The following is a 15,130-nucleotide window of genomic DNA, read 5'->3' as shown; positions in this document are numbered from 1 at the left end:
CCCCATTTCGTTCAGAGGCGTATATGAACACCATCAACAAGTTTCCATTTTACACACACATAGCTAGTGTTCACTGGCCGGCTCTTCAGTTGAGGTTTAAACAAAAGGAACAAATAGGGTTTCAGGGTCGTTTAATGTTTCCCTGTAAAACTGTTGTTAGATGATTTACATTTGTATTGTATACTTTTATTAGTTTGTTTATCAATCAGAATTAGTCTAGACTGGCAATAAATGGCATTATTTACAAATCAAATAAGTCCTCCAAGCCTCTGAATTGACCAGGATGAAGCTTCGATATGTTGTTTTCCTCCAGTCTCCTAATATAGTTTTGTAGCAAACAACAAAATATAACAGGTGAGTTGATTATGATGCGCAAAATTACATTTTGTAACAGGTAACGAAACCTTTGTAAAGGGGGAATAAAATAGTGCATACATTATTTGCATACTGTTAGTTCTAAATCGAATTGGTCTAATTAAAATGTTAAACAATAAATTTAAGTGAAAATCGCTGGCTTAAAATTTATTCAGCCAAATCCTCTTTTAAAAATTTACTTCCGAATATTTTATACCAGAAAACCGGCAAATCTCATTGAGATTCATAACACTGCAAAATTATATCCTCCTTATGTTTAAAATGATGTTGTAACGACAATAAACTGTGTGATTATATGTTAGCGAGTGTTTACTTTTAAGAAAGAATATTTATTTCTCCTTCGTCTCACTTGTATTCATCTCGAGGGTTGGTGAAGGAGGCAAAAGAAGTACTAGTATACGCTTTTAAAGGCCAATTATGTTTTATATATCAAATGAAAAGCCGAAAAACCTTGTTAGTTTTCTGGCTAAGATTGATTTGGCAACAATTTGAATGTCATTTTGTCGGAAGGGTTTATCGAACTTTTAATTTTCTAGTTTTATCGTCATATATTTTACATCGTATAGTTAAAGTTTACTGAAAACCTTGAGTACAAATATTAAAACTAAAGCTGTCCGACGTTTCGATGATGCTATCATCGTTATCAATTCAAAGTGGCTGTTTCTCCGTGGTTGAATATAAATAAGTGAAAACAGTATAATAGACATATAGTTTCCCTGTGATAATGTAAATAACTTGGCGCGGATGGAGTCAGCTTGCATGTTCAAAGCTGGCTTAAGATCTTGAATGATAGTCGCGGCATTTTTTCAGCACTGAAAAGTTGTTAGTTAAATTCGGTTTATTATCCCGTGCAAATCGTACATGTGCTTGCCAATTGAAGAATTCAGTCAACTGTGTTCGGCAACACGTTGATTAACTGTCGGTTGGTGTACCCGACATAGTCCATATCGCATAGATCACATTGAAAAGGCAAGCGAATTTCTTCACCAATTGATACGGATACACTTAGCGATTTTTTTTTTTTTTTTGCCGATCGCGGCGATATGGCACTTTAACATTATTCCCAGGCTCCATCGTATCACTGCTAACCGCCATTTTGAAAAGTCGTGTGATAAAATAGCCCATCCAGATTAGTTGACTTACTGGCAATTCGCAGCGATCAGCGTAGAAAATTGCGGGAACGGTCACATTAGGCGAATTTAATCGACGATATATGACGTGCCAGTTACCGGCGATTTTATACGCCGATCGGCGTATAAAATCGCCTAGTGTGTCACCGGCTTTAACTCACGAAATATTGATCATTCGAAGTCTTTAACCAGCTTTGAACGTGCAAGCCGACTCCATCCGCCAAGTTATTTACATAATCACAAAGAAACTAAATGTCTGTTTTGTTGTTTTCTCTTTTTCACGTTTTCAAATTTAAATTCAACAACGAAGAAACAGCCACTTTGCTTTGATAATTATGATAGCATCGTCGAAACGTCGGACAGCTTTAGTTTTAATATATTTTTACAATTGAATATCATGTCAGCGTTTGTAATGTTTTTATGAATTTGTCTATACTTTTGAATCAATTTTAACAGTTTCATGAGATTCTTAAAACATGGATACGTCCTATTACACGAACCACAAAGGGAACGATATACCTTACAGAACCAATTGTCATAACTTTGTCGTTATTTAAATACGTGGGCGGTGCTTATTAATCCCCCACCCCTACCCCTTCCCTCCCGCCTGCCCTCATCTGCTCCCATAAGGCTTAGAAACTCAAAACAGATCAAGGGAAAAAAAAACAAAAACAAAAAAAAAACATCAATACAGCCAAAATTGGTTTGCATTTGTTGGTTTCTATCACAGTTCCTGCCTGATGCAGTTTTCCAATTTAGCGATTTAATTTTTCTATGAGCCAAACCTCACTTACAGTATCTTTATCTTGGTCAAGTTCCTGAAGACGTCATGGGAGAGATTATTAAGTTCGTTGTCAGCCATCCACCTACAAAACATACTTACGTTTTAGCTGTACAAATAATACAACTAGCCACAATTTAGCTAAAAGTACTCAGAATTAAACATGTGGTGCTATAATTAACTTGACCCTTAATCTACACCGGTAAGGGATAAATTATGCCACGGCGACTTTGAACCTAAAAAGCTTTTTCAATATTTGCACAAACTCCATAAAAACTTTTGGACCTTTCCAGGTATTTATCTCGAAAAGTTAAGGTGTGATCGGTTAGAGTCCATTGAGTTGGATGTTACCATGGCAGTCAATTGTTAACAGAGATTTTTTCAAAAAATTGGAAATACCTAGATGTTACTTTTGTGTTTTAGCTGATGTTATCTTTCCCTATTGGTTTTAATTAGTTTTCTTTCAATTTCAACGCGTTTCTGAAGTCTTTCGAAATCCAGAAATCAAAAATGGCGGATCCAATATGGCCGCCATTTGGTAATTATGATGTGTTTTCCGCGTCATATGACGTCATGACTTCTCGTTGCAGACCTCAAAGGAAACATCCTCGGACGTACTGTCTATTCTCCAGGCCTGATTGTCGTAGCTTTTATAGTTGCGAAGTTATGGAGTGGGGGGAAGGAATCCCCTCAATACCCTCCCCCAAAACACAATGAATAATATAATGTGTTAGTTGGGATACATTTTGTCCGCTGGATAGCGACTTATTCAGTGGATAAAGTTATACGCTCTTTGAAAAACCAGAGCCTTGATGAAAGTGGTTAATGCTTCCCAAAAAAAAAAAATACCAAGGGCAAGTGTTAACGTCTTTAGAGGCAAATGGAATCTATCGACAAAAAAAATAATGGAGCATTTTTGTCGAATTCCACCTTACTGAATGTTAACACTTACAGCTGCGTCAGGTTGAAAAGGTTCCCAAAAATCCTGCGTGGTAATCTCTTAATATTATTGCGAGACAAATCCCTGTTGATCCAGGAAAAAAAATACAATTAGGAATCTAGCAAAACACACAGCTTTTCATAACAGCAAGATTAACATCGACTGAGTTTATAGACTTACTTCAGTCACTCAGCTGATATAAAAGCTACGCGTTTCTCTCCCAATCATCCAGCACCAAAGTCTTACTTAGCCCCTAGATAATTTGTTTCTTTTCATTCTAGTAGGTACAATTTTGATCATTCAGAATAATTGTATATGCAGAATGAGTCTATATGCATTTGAATTCTTCAACTACAACATCTAGCTAGGACTCACCTGGTGCACCATGTCGTGGCAAAATTAAAAGTAACTGACACGAACAACTGCACTCATTAATATTATAATTTTTTATTCAATATTAACGTTACATGTCTAACCACCAAATCCACATCTCCTGTCCTCTTTGCTTGAAAACACATTAAGTTGAATTTTACGCGGGTGGATTTCTTTAATGGGATAATCAAGTAAACTCATTTCCTGGATATTATGCATGTTACAGCAGTACTGTTTTGTTTGTTGTGTTTTAAGCGCTACTCATTAATTATTTTTAGTAGACTAAAATTATTGGAAATTGGTAGTAGCACATGACTAAACAATTCGGTAAGACGATTTGATCTCTTGGTACTCACAGTTCGTCCAAGTTTTTGAGATCTGCAAACAGTTCAGCAGGTAATATCTCGATATTGTTATCGTGTAACCACCTTCATAAGACAAAAATGAAGCGAACAAAATCAGTTGAGCCTATCTGATATTGACGTTGCTCGAACAGCACTAGGTTGTATAGGAGAAAGGAAAATAAATCCAAGGCAAGAAAACTATTACAACTAGCTGAAGCGTTAAAACAAGATTAAAAATGTGAGAAAACGGGAAAACATAATTAAAACAGTTAAACTTCTTTAGCATCATTAGAGCCATGGGTGAGTACGAGATTGTGTTTAATCATTAATGAAAATACCCTGACCAAAATGTTAATATGTAAATTGAGATTCACAACTGAAGACAGACTCATTGTTAACAGTTAAGCCATTAAACGATGGTATAATCCCAGGGGGCTTACCATCATCTGAGTGTTGAAACATGGCATAGCTTAGTTTCTTACAGAGACAAACGAGCATGTCATTATTCCTATCTAGACAGGGAGGGTAGGGAAGGGTACGGATTGTGCCTGCGGCAACCATTTAAGGTTCAAAAAGTTAGTAAAAGTTAATGAAATAACTTTGAACATTTGAGAAGACGCCATGAAACTTTAGGTTTTTTTCAGAAACTAACGTGTGGTTATACTAACTTGAAGTTAGATTGCTTTACTCACAGTTCGTCTAAATCTTTCAATCCACGAAACAGACTTTTGTTTAATAGCGTCAGGTTGTTACTGTTCAGTCGCCTGCACAAGTAACGAACATATCAAGGATTACTGACTATTATATTCCGCGTATTAAACTTGATCATTATCGAAATTATAAGCTTCAAATTTATTCTTATTCTTGTTTGTCGCGAGATTTGTCTCTATATATTGTTTATATGAAAGCAGGAAAATAATAATTATATGTACAGCCGCATAGTAATAACTTGTAACGGATGTATTAAAAACCTAGGGAGACTAGACATTATAATTTATGTCTGGGAGCTTTAGCAGATAGAGGGCGTCCATTGAAAGGAGATATTTGATAAGCTCAAACAACTTCATCAATTTTAAGATTTTTTAACAATGTAATTGGAGCTGTAATGGCTCAACAACTCCCTTTAGCCATTGTTCTCAGTTGTGTTTCCTGATATCAGTATCTCTTCCAAAGTTACGGTCGACAAAGTACTGAAGTAATACTTCTTCAGCTACTTAATTCTCCGTTATATATATATATATCCTCAGGAAGCTCTTCACTTGGCCCTTTAGTGCGTATAAGGTGTTCTGGGCCCTGTTGTTCAAAAGCCGATGAACGCTACAACCCAATTAAAAATTAACCTGGGTTTTCTTCTCTCTCATGAAAAGTGCTTTTAAAAGCTAATTTTAAGCTAGCGGTAAAGAAGAGGTTTACATAAATCTGAGGAATAGAAATCTTTTTGAAGATTCTTCATTCATTAGCAATGAAACTCAAATCAAAGTTTACGTTACCCCAGAATTAACGTAATTGGGCTTTGACTGAACTCTGCCCTGAATGCAGGCTCAATAATTATAAACTATTGATTAGTTTGATTTCACATGAAATAAGGGTTTGTTTGATTTACTTCATGTGTAAAAACAAACGAAACAACAACAACAACAACAAAAGCAAAACAAAACAAAAAAGAAACAAATCAGGCTAATAAAGGGTTACCCTGCGGCTTGAATTTCGTCATTATTCGTTCGTCTTCTTAGGCATCAAAAAAGTCATAAGAATTGAAAGTGTATCATTTATAAGGAAAAGAATAGAACGCTACTTACAGCCGGATTAGCTTTGTGTTGTTGCTGAAGATTTTTGGTGGTAGGTTTTGCAATTTGTTGTATTGCATATACCTTCAAACATGACAGAAAAAATCGCGCTAAGAAAAAGGGAAGATTTCAATGATTGTGGAATAGGCCGTTTCCGAGTTGAAAACGAGGCTAAGTGCTAAGCTTTTCAAATGAAAATTAAATTTGTTTGCATATGAATGAAAACAAATTTTCATAATAAAAACTTTGCAGTTAGCCTCGCTTTCATAATGAGGTTCAAAGTAACTCGGAAATGGCCGATTCGAATCGTGATTATGGTCTATTTTAAGGTTTACTTACAAGTGTTTAACAGCACATCGTGTGCAAGCTGCAACTATAGAAAGTCTCACGATCTATTTAGTGCTCAATTTAAAGATGAATAACAATGGTACAGTGTAAATTCAAAAAAAGCTGCAGTTAAATACTTTAATCTGTTTTGCCCGTTCGTCCACTCATTCATTCTCTCTTTTTTTTATTTTCTTTTGCCAACAGGGACAGCTATCACAGCAGCTGTTGTTATTGATTTTTAGCTTGCCGGTAACTGTTTTATAACGGAACGTTTTCGCCAAGTGATGGCACAAGTAAAAGTAAAGTTTCCCTACTTAATGTATCTCCGAATTACCCTCAGAAGATGTTTGATTGAGCTTTTAGTTTACACTTAATCATAATACACAACACACTTCTTTAAAAGAGGCCAATTTAAAGAACAATTTTCAGGCGGAGCCTCTGACGTTTGGACCGTGCTATATAAAAGTTCACGGATTACTTGGCGTTACCTCAATCAGTTTTTTTGTTAAGCAAATGCAATTAACCATTGATCCGTTATGTAGTATCTGTTAAGTTGTATTTTTTCAGTGTACAAAATAAGTAAAAAAATACTTACAAATACTTCAAATTCCTCAAGCCATGAAACACACTTTCGTTCAACTGAGTCAGATTGTTGTCGTTCAAAAGACTCATCATTTACGAAGGAAACACATCAAGTATGTTAGCAAGGTAGCATCATTCAAAGATGACAACGTTTAGTATCGATCATTGTAAAGAATCCTATTATGAATACTGTAAATGACTAAGGTCACCGCGTTGCTTTGTGTCAGGTAGTCATGAACATTCGCTTGTTGCGAATGGTCATGGGCTCTAACATCGCTTAGGACAAAATTCGTTCTGCCACTGAAGGAGTGAACTGAATTACATTAATGGTAGTGTAAAAGGCTATAAGCGTTGCCGGGGGATGAATGCTATGCATTTATGCATGTTGTAGAATGACTTTGTAATTTACTTCAAGTTTCTTCAACGAGATCATGACATTAAAGGACGGTTTCTCCTTTTGCTACAGCTACCGATCTATGCATCACAAGATGGTCCAGGAATCTCGGGTTTTTTAAGAACGGTACCTACTAAAACAAAAATGTTTTTTCTCGGTTTATGATTATACGGAAAGTAACGCAGATCTCAGTAAGGATTACTGGATTAATAAATAAATAAAAAAATAAATATAAGGATAACCAATTTTGAAAAAATGCTTCTACTGTTATGTACTTTAAAACCTTTTAGGATTATTGTCAGTGCATTATCTTCGAAAAAAATAGGCAAGTGGGCATTGTCCTTCAGTAAGGGCATCGAAAACACACCAAAAGACGTTGGGAAATTTGACTTGTAAGTAAGCCGTTGAGCCGGTCCACGAAGAAATTTGTACTTTTCAGTACCTATCCATTAGTTCTAAACAGCTTCCGTAACGAATTTCACAGACTTAAGGGAAGGAATGAAAGTAGGGCTACCTTTAGCTATTAATTAGCTAAATATTTACTCCGACAATACAATGTTGTCGTGTGCCCAAACTGATCCTGCATTGTTAGACCAAAGACAGTTTTTTTTTTTAGAGTAGTGGGATTTTCGTTGCCCCTTATTGGTCAATGTAACTTGATATGGAAAACTGTCTCAAATGTCGGTGCGATAATGCTGATTACTGCTTCATTCAATGTCAGATTAAGTGATGCAAATATGGAGCTTGATCTAAAAAGTACCTCTGAAACGCATTATTTTGTGCCTCCTTCTTATCTGAAGTTTAAGCAGGAGTGTTTTGCCAGATTCTAAAAATAGCATTTGTTGGAGTTGAAATAAAGCATCCCATATTAAGTGGGAGTTCCTGGAGTCATTGCCTGCGTTTCAAAGGATTTTCTCGAGCGCTGAATTGGATCACTTGGCTGAAGAACACAAAGAAAACATGTATAGAAGAAGATCATCGAGAACAGGGAACGACTGCAGATAACTCCCACTTTTCCGAAGATGCTTTAATGTGACTCGAAGGCGTTTCGGTTCTGAAAGAACTACTTAACGGGTACAATGTTTATTGCCAGAAAATCGATTTTTAATAACTTAGAGAGCTGAACCATTGAGACCTTTACAAGGTCAAGAAGCACCTTGGGCTAATTTATACGAATAAACACCACCAATTAATAGGAAATGGATTTTAAAAAAAAGTGCTGGGAGTTTTGAGAAAAGGATCCCCTTCTTCAACTGAATACGAGTTTTTTACTCCTGGCTAAACATTTTATACCCACTTTTAAGGTGGCCTATTTTAAGTAAATTATCTGTCTTTTTTATGCGTTTCTGCACATTTTGATAAAGGTCCCAATGTTCACTTACATGGTCTCCAGTTTAGGACTGTTGTCAAATATTCCTGAAGGTAATTCTTGCAACCCGTTGTTTTCCAACCAACTACAAAATGTAATGAGATCTGTAGAACTATACAAAAGGGCCAACAGAAACACATGAAACGACAACACTCCATGTCCTATATAATTATGCTTTTTAAGATAACCTGTAAATTTACTCTCCTATGGAAGATGGACACTTCGTTTAGCCTTTTGTGGCATTCATGTATGCTCGTTACCGCTGATCACTTTTTCGTGGACGTTCTGAGGTGTCGTGTTACAATTGAAAGATGCATAATGGTTGAGTTGTTTGAGGTGGAATGTTTTTTGAGATTTACAATTTATTTTGTGATAGTTTACCGGAACAGGACACAAAAAAACTTGCAATTAAGTATCGATGAGTTCATGCGGATTTTTACTTAGCTCTCACGTCCATTGTGGTTCAATTTTATCCAGCGAACTTTTGCATTGTTTTGAATTTCAGTGAATCGTTGTTCGCGTAATAAATATGCAGTACAACGCATCTCAAAGGGCCTGTTGCTGCTGGTTTAGTAGAAACATCTACATTATCAATTAAAAAATATAGATAATCAAAATTCAAAAATCAAACGTCTAAAAAAATTCAAAAAGCCATAAGTGCTTAGAAACAATAATTTATTTGTTCCGAATAGAAATCTTTAATGTTGAAAGAATAATTATTAACAATGGTTTGTAGAAGTAAGGATAAAACTGATTTTTCATTCGGTGCATATCATCGTAGGAAACTCTAGTTATGTATAAATCTTGTTCACATTAAACAGCGTTCTCACATCTCATTATTCAATTTCTCCACTTTAGATTAAGATGTGCGACTCAGCGAGCAATAACTTACACATTGCTCAGCCAAGGATTGTTATCGAAGACGCCAGGAGTTAAGTTCTTCAGTTGGTTATTCGACAAAAATCTATAAACGTTAACAAACAATAACTGAAAATTAACTCTTAGTTAGCGGGTTGATAAGCCATGTTTCAGCATGTTCGAATGAGTACAGTAAAACTGCGCTTATATATCTCAGATAGTGGTTCTTTTTACGTACATGACAACTTTAATATGTTAATTACTAGCTAACAGTTATGATAGATATGGAAAGGGTGTTAATTACGTAGACAAGGACAGATTGACACGTGAAACGTGTTGATTGAGAACAAGCTCTTTGCACTTAATATACAAGCTTCCTTCATTTTGAGTTGGAAATTTGTCTAGGCAGATTCCTTAACAATAAACCGATCCGAAAATGACGTAGCGCGACAAGGCACCGGATTTTCAAGATGATTCTACTTGGTTCCGGAAGTAAAAAAAAAAAGTATGTAATTAAAGTCCTGATGAGAGCCAACAACCTCGAAACAGCTATCCACGGTTGGATTTTGATCCTCGGTTTAGTCTCTATCATGTCGCTCAACCTTGCAGTTATTTCAGTTATTAAGGTGGCCGAACACAGTTTGCGCGCGCTAAACTGATTCTGTTACTGATGCTATTAAGCGCGCGCTAGGGTTGTGGTACGCGAATACGGCGGTCGATGAAGTGATCTCTCAATTTCACATGAAATGGATAATAAAGTTAAGTTTTGATCCTAAATAACGAAGTTTCTCGTTTCTGAACTCTTTTTCTTTTCTTTCCGAGCAAAAAAGTCATTCACCAAGACCTTTTGCATGCTTTTCATCTTTGCCATGAAACCCAATTAAAGCCACTCATGCGCATTCGACCAAAAAATTGCGACTGGTTGTTTTCGCGGAAATGAACTGTTTTCTAAGGAACCGCTCATTAGAATTTCGTGACATTTGGCATGAAAATAGTTGCCTAAAAGCGTAACTCGCCTACAAAGAGAAACTTAAATCTAACAGAGGGTATCTTCACAAAACATTAAAATGCAAAATCAATATTTATAGGAGATCTCTCTGTTAAAATTACATGAAAATAGTGCAACTGTGTCAGTATTTTGTGAGCTTTTCTGGATACAAAAAATGGAAAAAATCTAATGAGTACATTTTCCAAAAATGAAGGAAACCTACTATTTATGGACGTTTAATAGTTCGCTGCGTTGCCATGGAAACGGTACTTAGCTCAACAAGACCTACGAAAATACATTCCTTCTTAGTTAGTCTTACACCATACCAATTTTGGGCGTCGAAAAATACATAGTTTCCAAATAACGTCTTCTAACACCTGTACACTAAAAAACTGTATTCGGCCAACTTAAAGTGATTGCATTCTGGTGGAGAGGAAGTGTCACCCACAATCGTAAGCTATCAAATAAGAGGTTTAGTAAATTTACTCACAGCCCATATGAAAGCTCTTGTTTGTCCTCAGATTCAGGATTTAGGTTTGTCATAATCCAATCACTGTAACAAACAAAGGCAAATAATACCGTGGTTTGATCATCTGTGATGATGATTAATTGACATTATTATTCAACAGATCAGTAACACTGCTAAATATGGTTATGGTACACTCAATATTCGTTGTCCGTACCCAAGAGATATTTTGCCATATACATTTGAAGGTCACATTCCACAGGTCACAAATACAGGTCACTAGTGTACAGGTACTGGTATATAACCAAGAAGTTAGCATGCCCTTTGGATTAGCTTTTTAGTATGGAGTTTAATTTGGGCTAGAAGACCCTGTTTAACTTGTTTATATAAAATTATCACAGTGACCTGTGAAAGAAACCTACCAAATTCTGTGTATCACCATCGACATGTTGTGTGCAAATTTGAGTTTGCCTCTTAACAATTAGCCGACATGCTGTAATCCACTTTTGGCGTCTCTCGTCCTCGCTCATTTTGTGAACGAATTGTTTAATTCTGCTGTTTAGCGGAAGACAACAAAATGCAATATTTACCAGTTTGGGGCACGTACTATGTTTGTGTTTGCTGTTGGTGCAGTTGTAGGTAAAAAATACAAAAATTACAAGCCATTCTCGTTTAGAAACTCCAATAAAAGACAACGATTTCTCTCCATATTATCCTTGTATCCATGCTCATGAGAAGTCTGTCGCCACAGGGCCGTTGGGGAAAACAACAATTGTCTTTCAGATTAGACAAGCCGCTAGTACCATGCCAAAAGAAAGTTACCCTTCACCACGACCTTTAATTCCTTAAGAGTCAAAAAGGTTCTGTGGAGTTCCTATCAACTCCTTTTTGAGCATGCGCATGCGATACCGTTGCCTGGGTACAGCTCCAGCAAGCAAACAAACAAGCGAACGCTATGCATATCGAATTTTAAACATAATTACTTGAAACTGTGAAGTTTGTGTAGAAATATGCTGAAATTTTACTAAAACAAATGCGTGTCCGGGACAAGCACCCCAGGCCAACATTTCTTTGCTGAAACAGGAAAATTGTGATCTTGAATGAAATGTCTCCGGGTATATAAAGGATTTTTATGAAGTTCGCAGTTTTGCTGACGTTGGTATCCTTCTGTAGTTCTGTAAATAACGGCGGGAATATTTTTCGCAAGTATGGTTTTCAGTATTCGGTGATACGGCGACCTACTATACGCGTCTTAGTCATTGACAGTTGCACTGTCGCTTTCGGAAAACTGATCAGGCCAAGCACGTGACACTATTTCCCACCACAGGCCATTGTTGCAGCATTTTAAAGGGCTATTGTAACTTTAACTCCTGTTAATATAACTAATTGCACTTAATCACGAACAAAATACTTCCTGGTTCCATTTTCTTAACATGAAGGTTCACCGCGTTTCCACAAAGATATGGGAACATGGCTTTCAACCAATCAGAACAAGCGATTACTGAAGGGTAACCTGGGGGTGATGTGCGAGGTGCGATTGTTTACACAGTATTTTGGTCACAGTTTTTACACCCACGGAACATAAAGACCAGCGATTTTTTTGTTGTTTACTAAGATAGAGCTTTACTCACAACCCGAAATCCGCTCCCAGCAGATTATTCTTATCAAAAACTCCTTGATGTAGGTATTTCAGCTGGTTGTCATTCAAATTCCTGTCAACATATAAGCACAATTTAATGGCTACCATCACTTAAGGTACTACTTGTCGAGAAAAAAAAATCCGTCGTTTCGAAGAATTCGTGTAACAGGATAAATTTCTGTTTCTCTTGTAGAGGAAAGTATTACTTACAGACCTCTCAGTTGAGTAAGTTGATCAAAAACCCTTGCAGGTAAGTTCTTTAGCCCGTTGTTATTTAAGTTCCTGTAAAAATAAAAGAACAATAACTAAAAAACTCATTAACTAGGTTTCAGCATTACAAAGTCCTCTTTATCTCATTAATTACTTCAGCAGTCATCAGTGTAGGTCCACTTACAGAATATACACTCAGCTTTATGTTAAAATCGAAGCAGTTGATTTAATACCAGCCCCAAGACGGTTAAGCAGTTTGTTTTCGAATTGCTATGTTAATAACGTCCTGATTTTCATGAGCAACAAATCTACCGGATTTTATTCAACATTTTACTTTTCCATCCTGACATTTAAATGGAAAAATTATGAAGAAGCACTGGCGTTGCATTCGAACTATGCAAAGTTTGAGAACTTTGATGGTTTGCTTTGACGTGTTAGACAGTTTTCATCTTGTTCAACCAATCAAATCATTTGAACCATTTTAACAAGGATTGCGATGGGCTTATTTTAGCGTGTTTTATGAGAGTACACGAGGAGCCGCGTAGAGGTAGTAAAATTAATTAGGTTGAGTGACGATTGCTATGATCAAATTCCTGAGTTCAAAAGCAGCAATCTATCAACAGTAGTTCAGTCGCGTGTAATGTCTAGATCGAGCTTGCCGCAAAGCAATGAAGTATTTGTGACTAGAAGCTTGGCTTCTATGGAAACGCACTGTTAACTGGAAACGAAAACTCATCCCATCTGTCCAGAAACCTGACTATACATCGACCGTCGGAAATGGAAACATCGCAATTTTAACTAAAGATTTTCGTTTTCCCGCCAATCTAATTGGCGCGCTAAATGGTCCTAAATCGACAAACCATAACATCAATGATGTGTTCGCCCATCGTCTCTACGATGCAAATGTAGAGTTTAATTTATTTTTCGGCAAGCTAATGTCTACATCATTTTCCAATAACTGAGTGATAAATAAAGTCAATCGTCATCCTCCATTCGTCCGCAAAGGTAGGTGCGATTTTTATGTTTACGTTATATATCAGTTTTATCAGGACTCGCGATTTCGTGATTTGGGAAAAAGTGTAACGGCGTCGATCACCAGCTTCCATTTTCCACGTATGTAGGAACTCTTAGCATCAGAGTCAATACTAAATGTATTCTTAAAATGCCTTTTATGATGATATTGTTGTGGTACCGTGTTAGTTTTTTCAGACGGTAAGACCAAAACAAAAATCGAATATCAATGTCTACCACGCTGAGTGCAACAAAAGTGTCCAAAAATGCCGGCTAAATATCCACGGTTTTATTTATGTAAAGGTAACAGACAGAGTTAGGTCAAAGTTGTTCTCTCGGATATGTCGCCTGAGAACAATAAGCAATCGGGTGTGTCGCATTTGCTTTGCTGTGTTTAATACTCGCTGCACATCGACGATAACTTTTTTTTTCTCTGGATTTTTCAATTGTTCGGAGGTTTTTGACTGAACTGGAAATATTCGACTGCACGCAGAGAGTGAATGTTGATTGCTGTCATTTTTTTTACAACGCACTGGGGCTCGCGTTGCACCAAAAATGTTGTTTATAACTGTCAATAGCACTCCCGTAAACAAGAGGCCTCCTGTAGTGATCGAGAAAAAACTTTTGATGGCAAAATCGATTGCTAAGGCATGCGGCTCGCCATGAGATGCAGGGTGACACTACTTATGCTCGTTTGGAAAATGAAGCTTGTTTTGTAAATGAGGGTGACTGCATGGGGAAATAGAATGATTCTTCATCATAAAACAAATTAAGAAGAAGCGTCAACTGTGCTCTGTTCTGTTGTAAAGCACTAAGGAAGCGGCTAGTGCACTCAAGAAGTACACCATACTTCGTTCTCAAGCAGTTTAAGGCCTGGGTTAAGGGCTTTTAAGAGGAAAAATGGTTTATTCCAGATAACTTTAACAAATTCAATGGCACTGAACTGAAATTTGGAAGATAAAAAGATCTTATCATTCTGAAAATTTCTAAGCATAATAAGTAGTGGTATAGATCACATGGCATGTCACGAGATTGTTTTTGTGAAAAAAAGCAAAGATTTGACAGGTAGACGACGGTTTTAAGAGAAAACATCAAACAAAAACGCGTTTCTAATAAAGATTAAATATCTCCATCGCTTCACGTTTGGAATGATCGTCCATTGTTCTCCAGAAAAAAATTATCAGCACAAAGGTCATTTTTTAGTCCACAATTCAACCTTCGATTGTTAATTTCTCCAATTTAAAAACTTAAGAACAGTCATTCCAAACGTAGAAAGTTAAATATTTAAAATCTGCTTCGGAAACACTAATTCAGTTATCTATATGAAGAAAATTCGCCGCCATATCGCCAATTTACGTAATTTTCATTTTTTGGTCACGTGATGTGTCACGTGATCAAAATTATACGTTAAGGCAAAAGAAAACATCAAGTTTAATATTCAGGGAAAATTTCATCCTGTTCTAGGCAGAGAAACCGAAGATATAGGGGATCATTCATAATTTCTGAACACCCTTCAAACCCAGGCCTTAAAATGCTTGAGTTCGTGATCTAGCCGCT

At 36.5% G+C, this 15,130-nt stretch overlaps 1 protein-coding gene across 1 annotated transcript; it reads right to left on the bottom strand.

Moving 5' to 3' along the window:
- Window positions 1-2,295: 2,295 nt before the first annotated feature.
- On the bottom strand, window positions 2,296-11,398 carry LOC146468370 (uncharacterized). The gene is made up of 9 exons (XM_085124661.1): window positions 10,738-11,398; window positions 9,294-9,365; window positions 8,415-8,486; window positions 6,652-6,723; window positions 5,742-5,813; window positions 4,635-4,706; window positions 3,955-4,026; window positions 3,239-3,310; window positions 2,296-2,371 (listed from the first exon to the last, which is right to left on the bottom strand). Exons 1-9 carry the CDS (start codon window positions 10,788-10,790, stop codon window positions 2,296-2,298), a joined length of 633 nt encoding a protein of 210 aa, XP_084980787.1. The 5' UTR covers window positions 10,791-11,398.
- Window positions 11,399-15,130: the final 3,732 nt, after the last annotated feature.

The sequence above is a fragment of the Pavona decussata genome, unplaced genomic scaffold, assembly GCF_977016875.1.
Source record: "Pavona decussata unplaced genomic scaffold, jaPavDecu1.1 SCAFFOLD_131, whole genome shotgun sequence".
Lineage (NCBI taxonomy): Eukaryota > Metazoa > Cnidaria > Anthozoa > Scleractinia > Agariciidae > Pavona > Pavona decussata.
The sequence above is the reverse complement of the archived record's forward strand: the minus strand, read 5'-3'. Positions and strand labels throughout refer to the sequence as shown.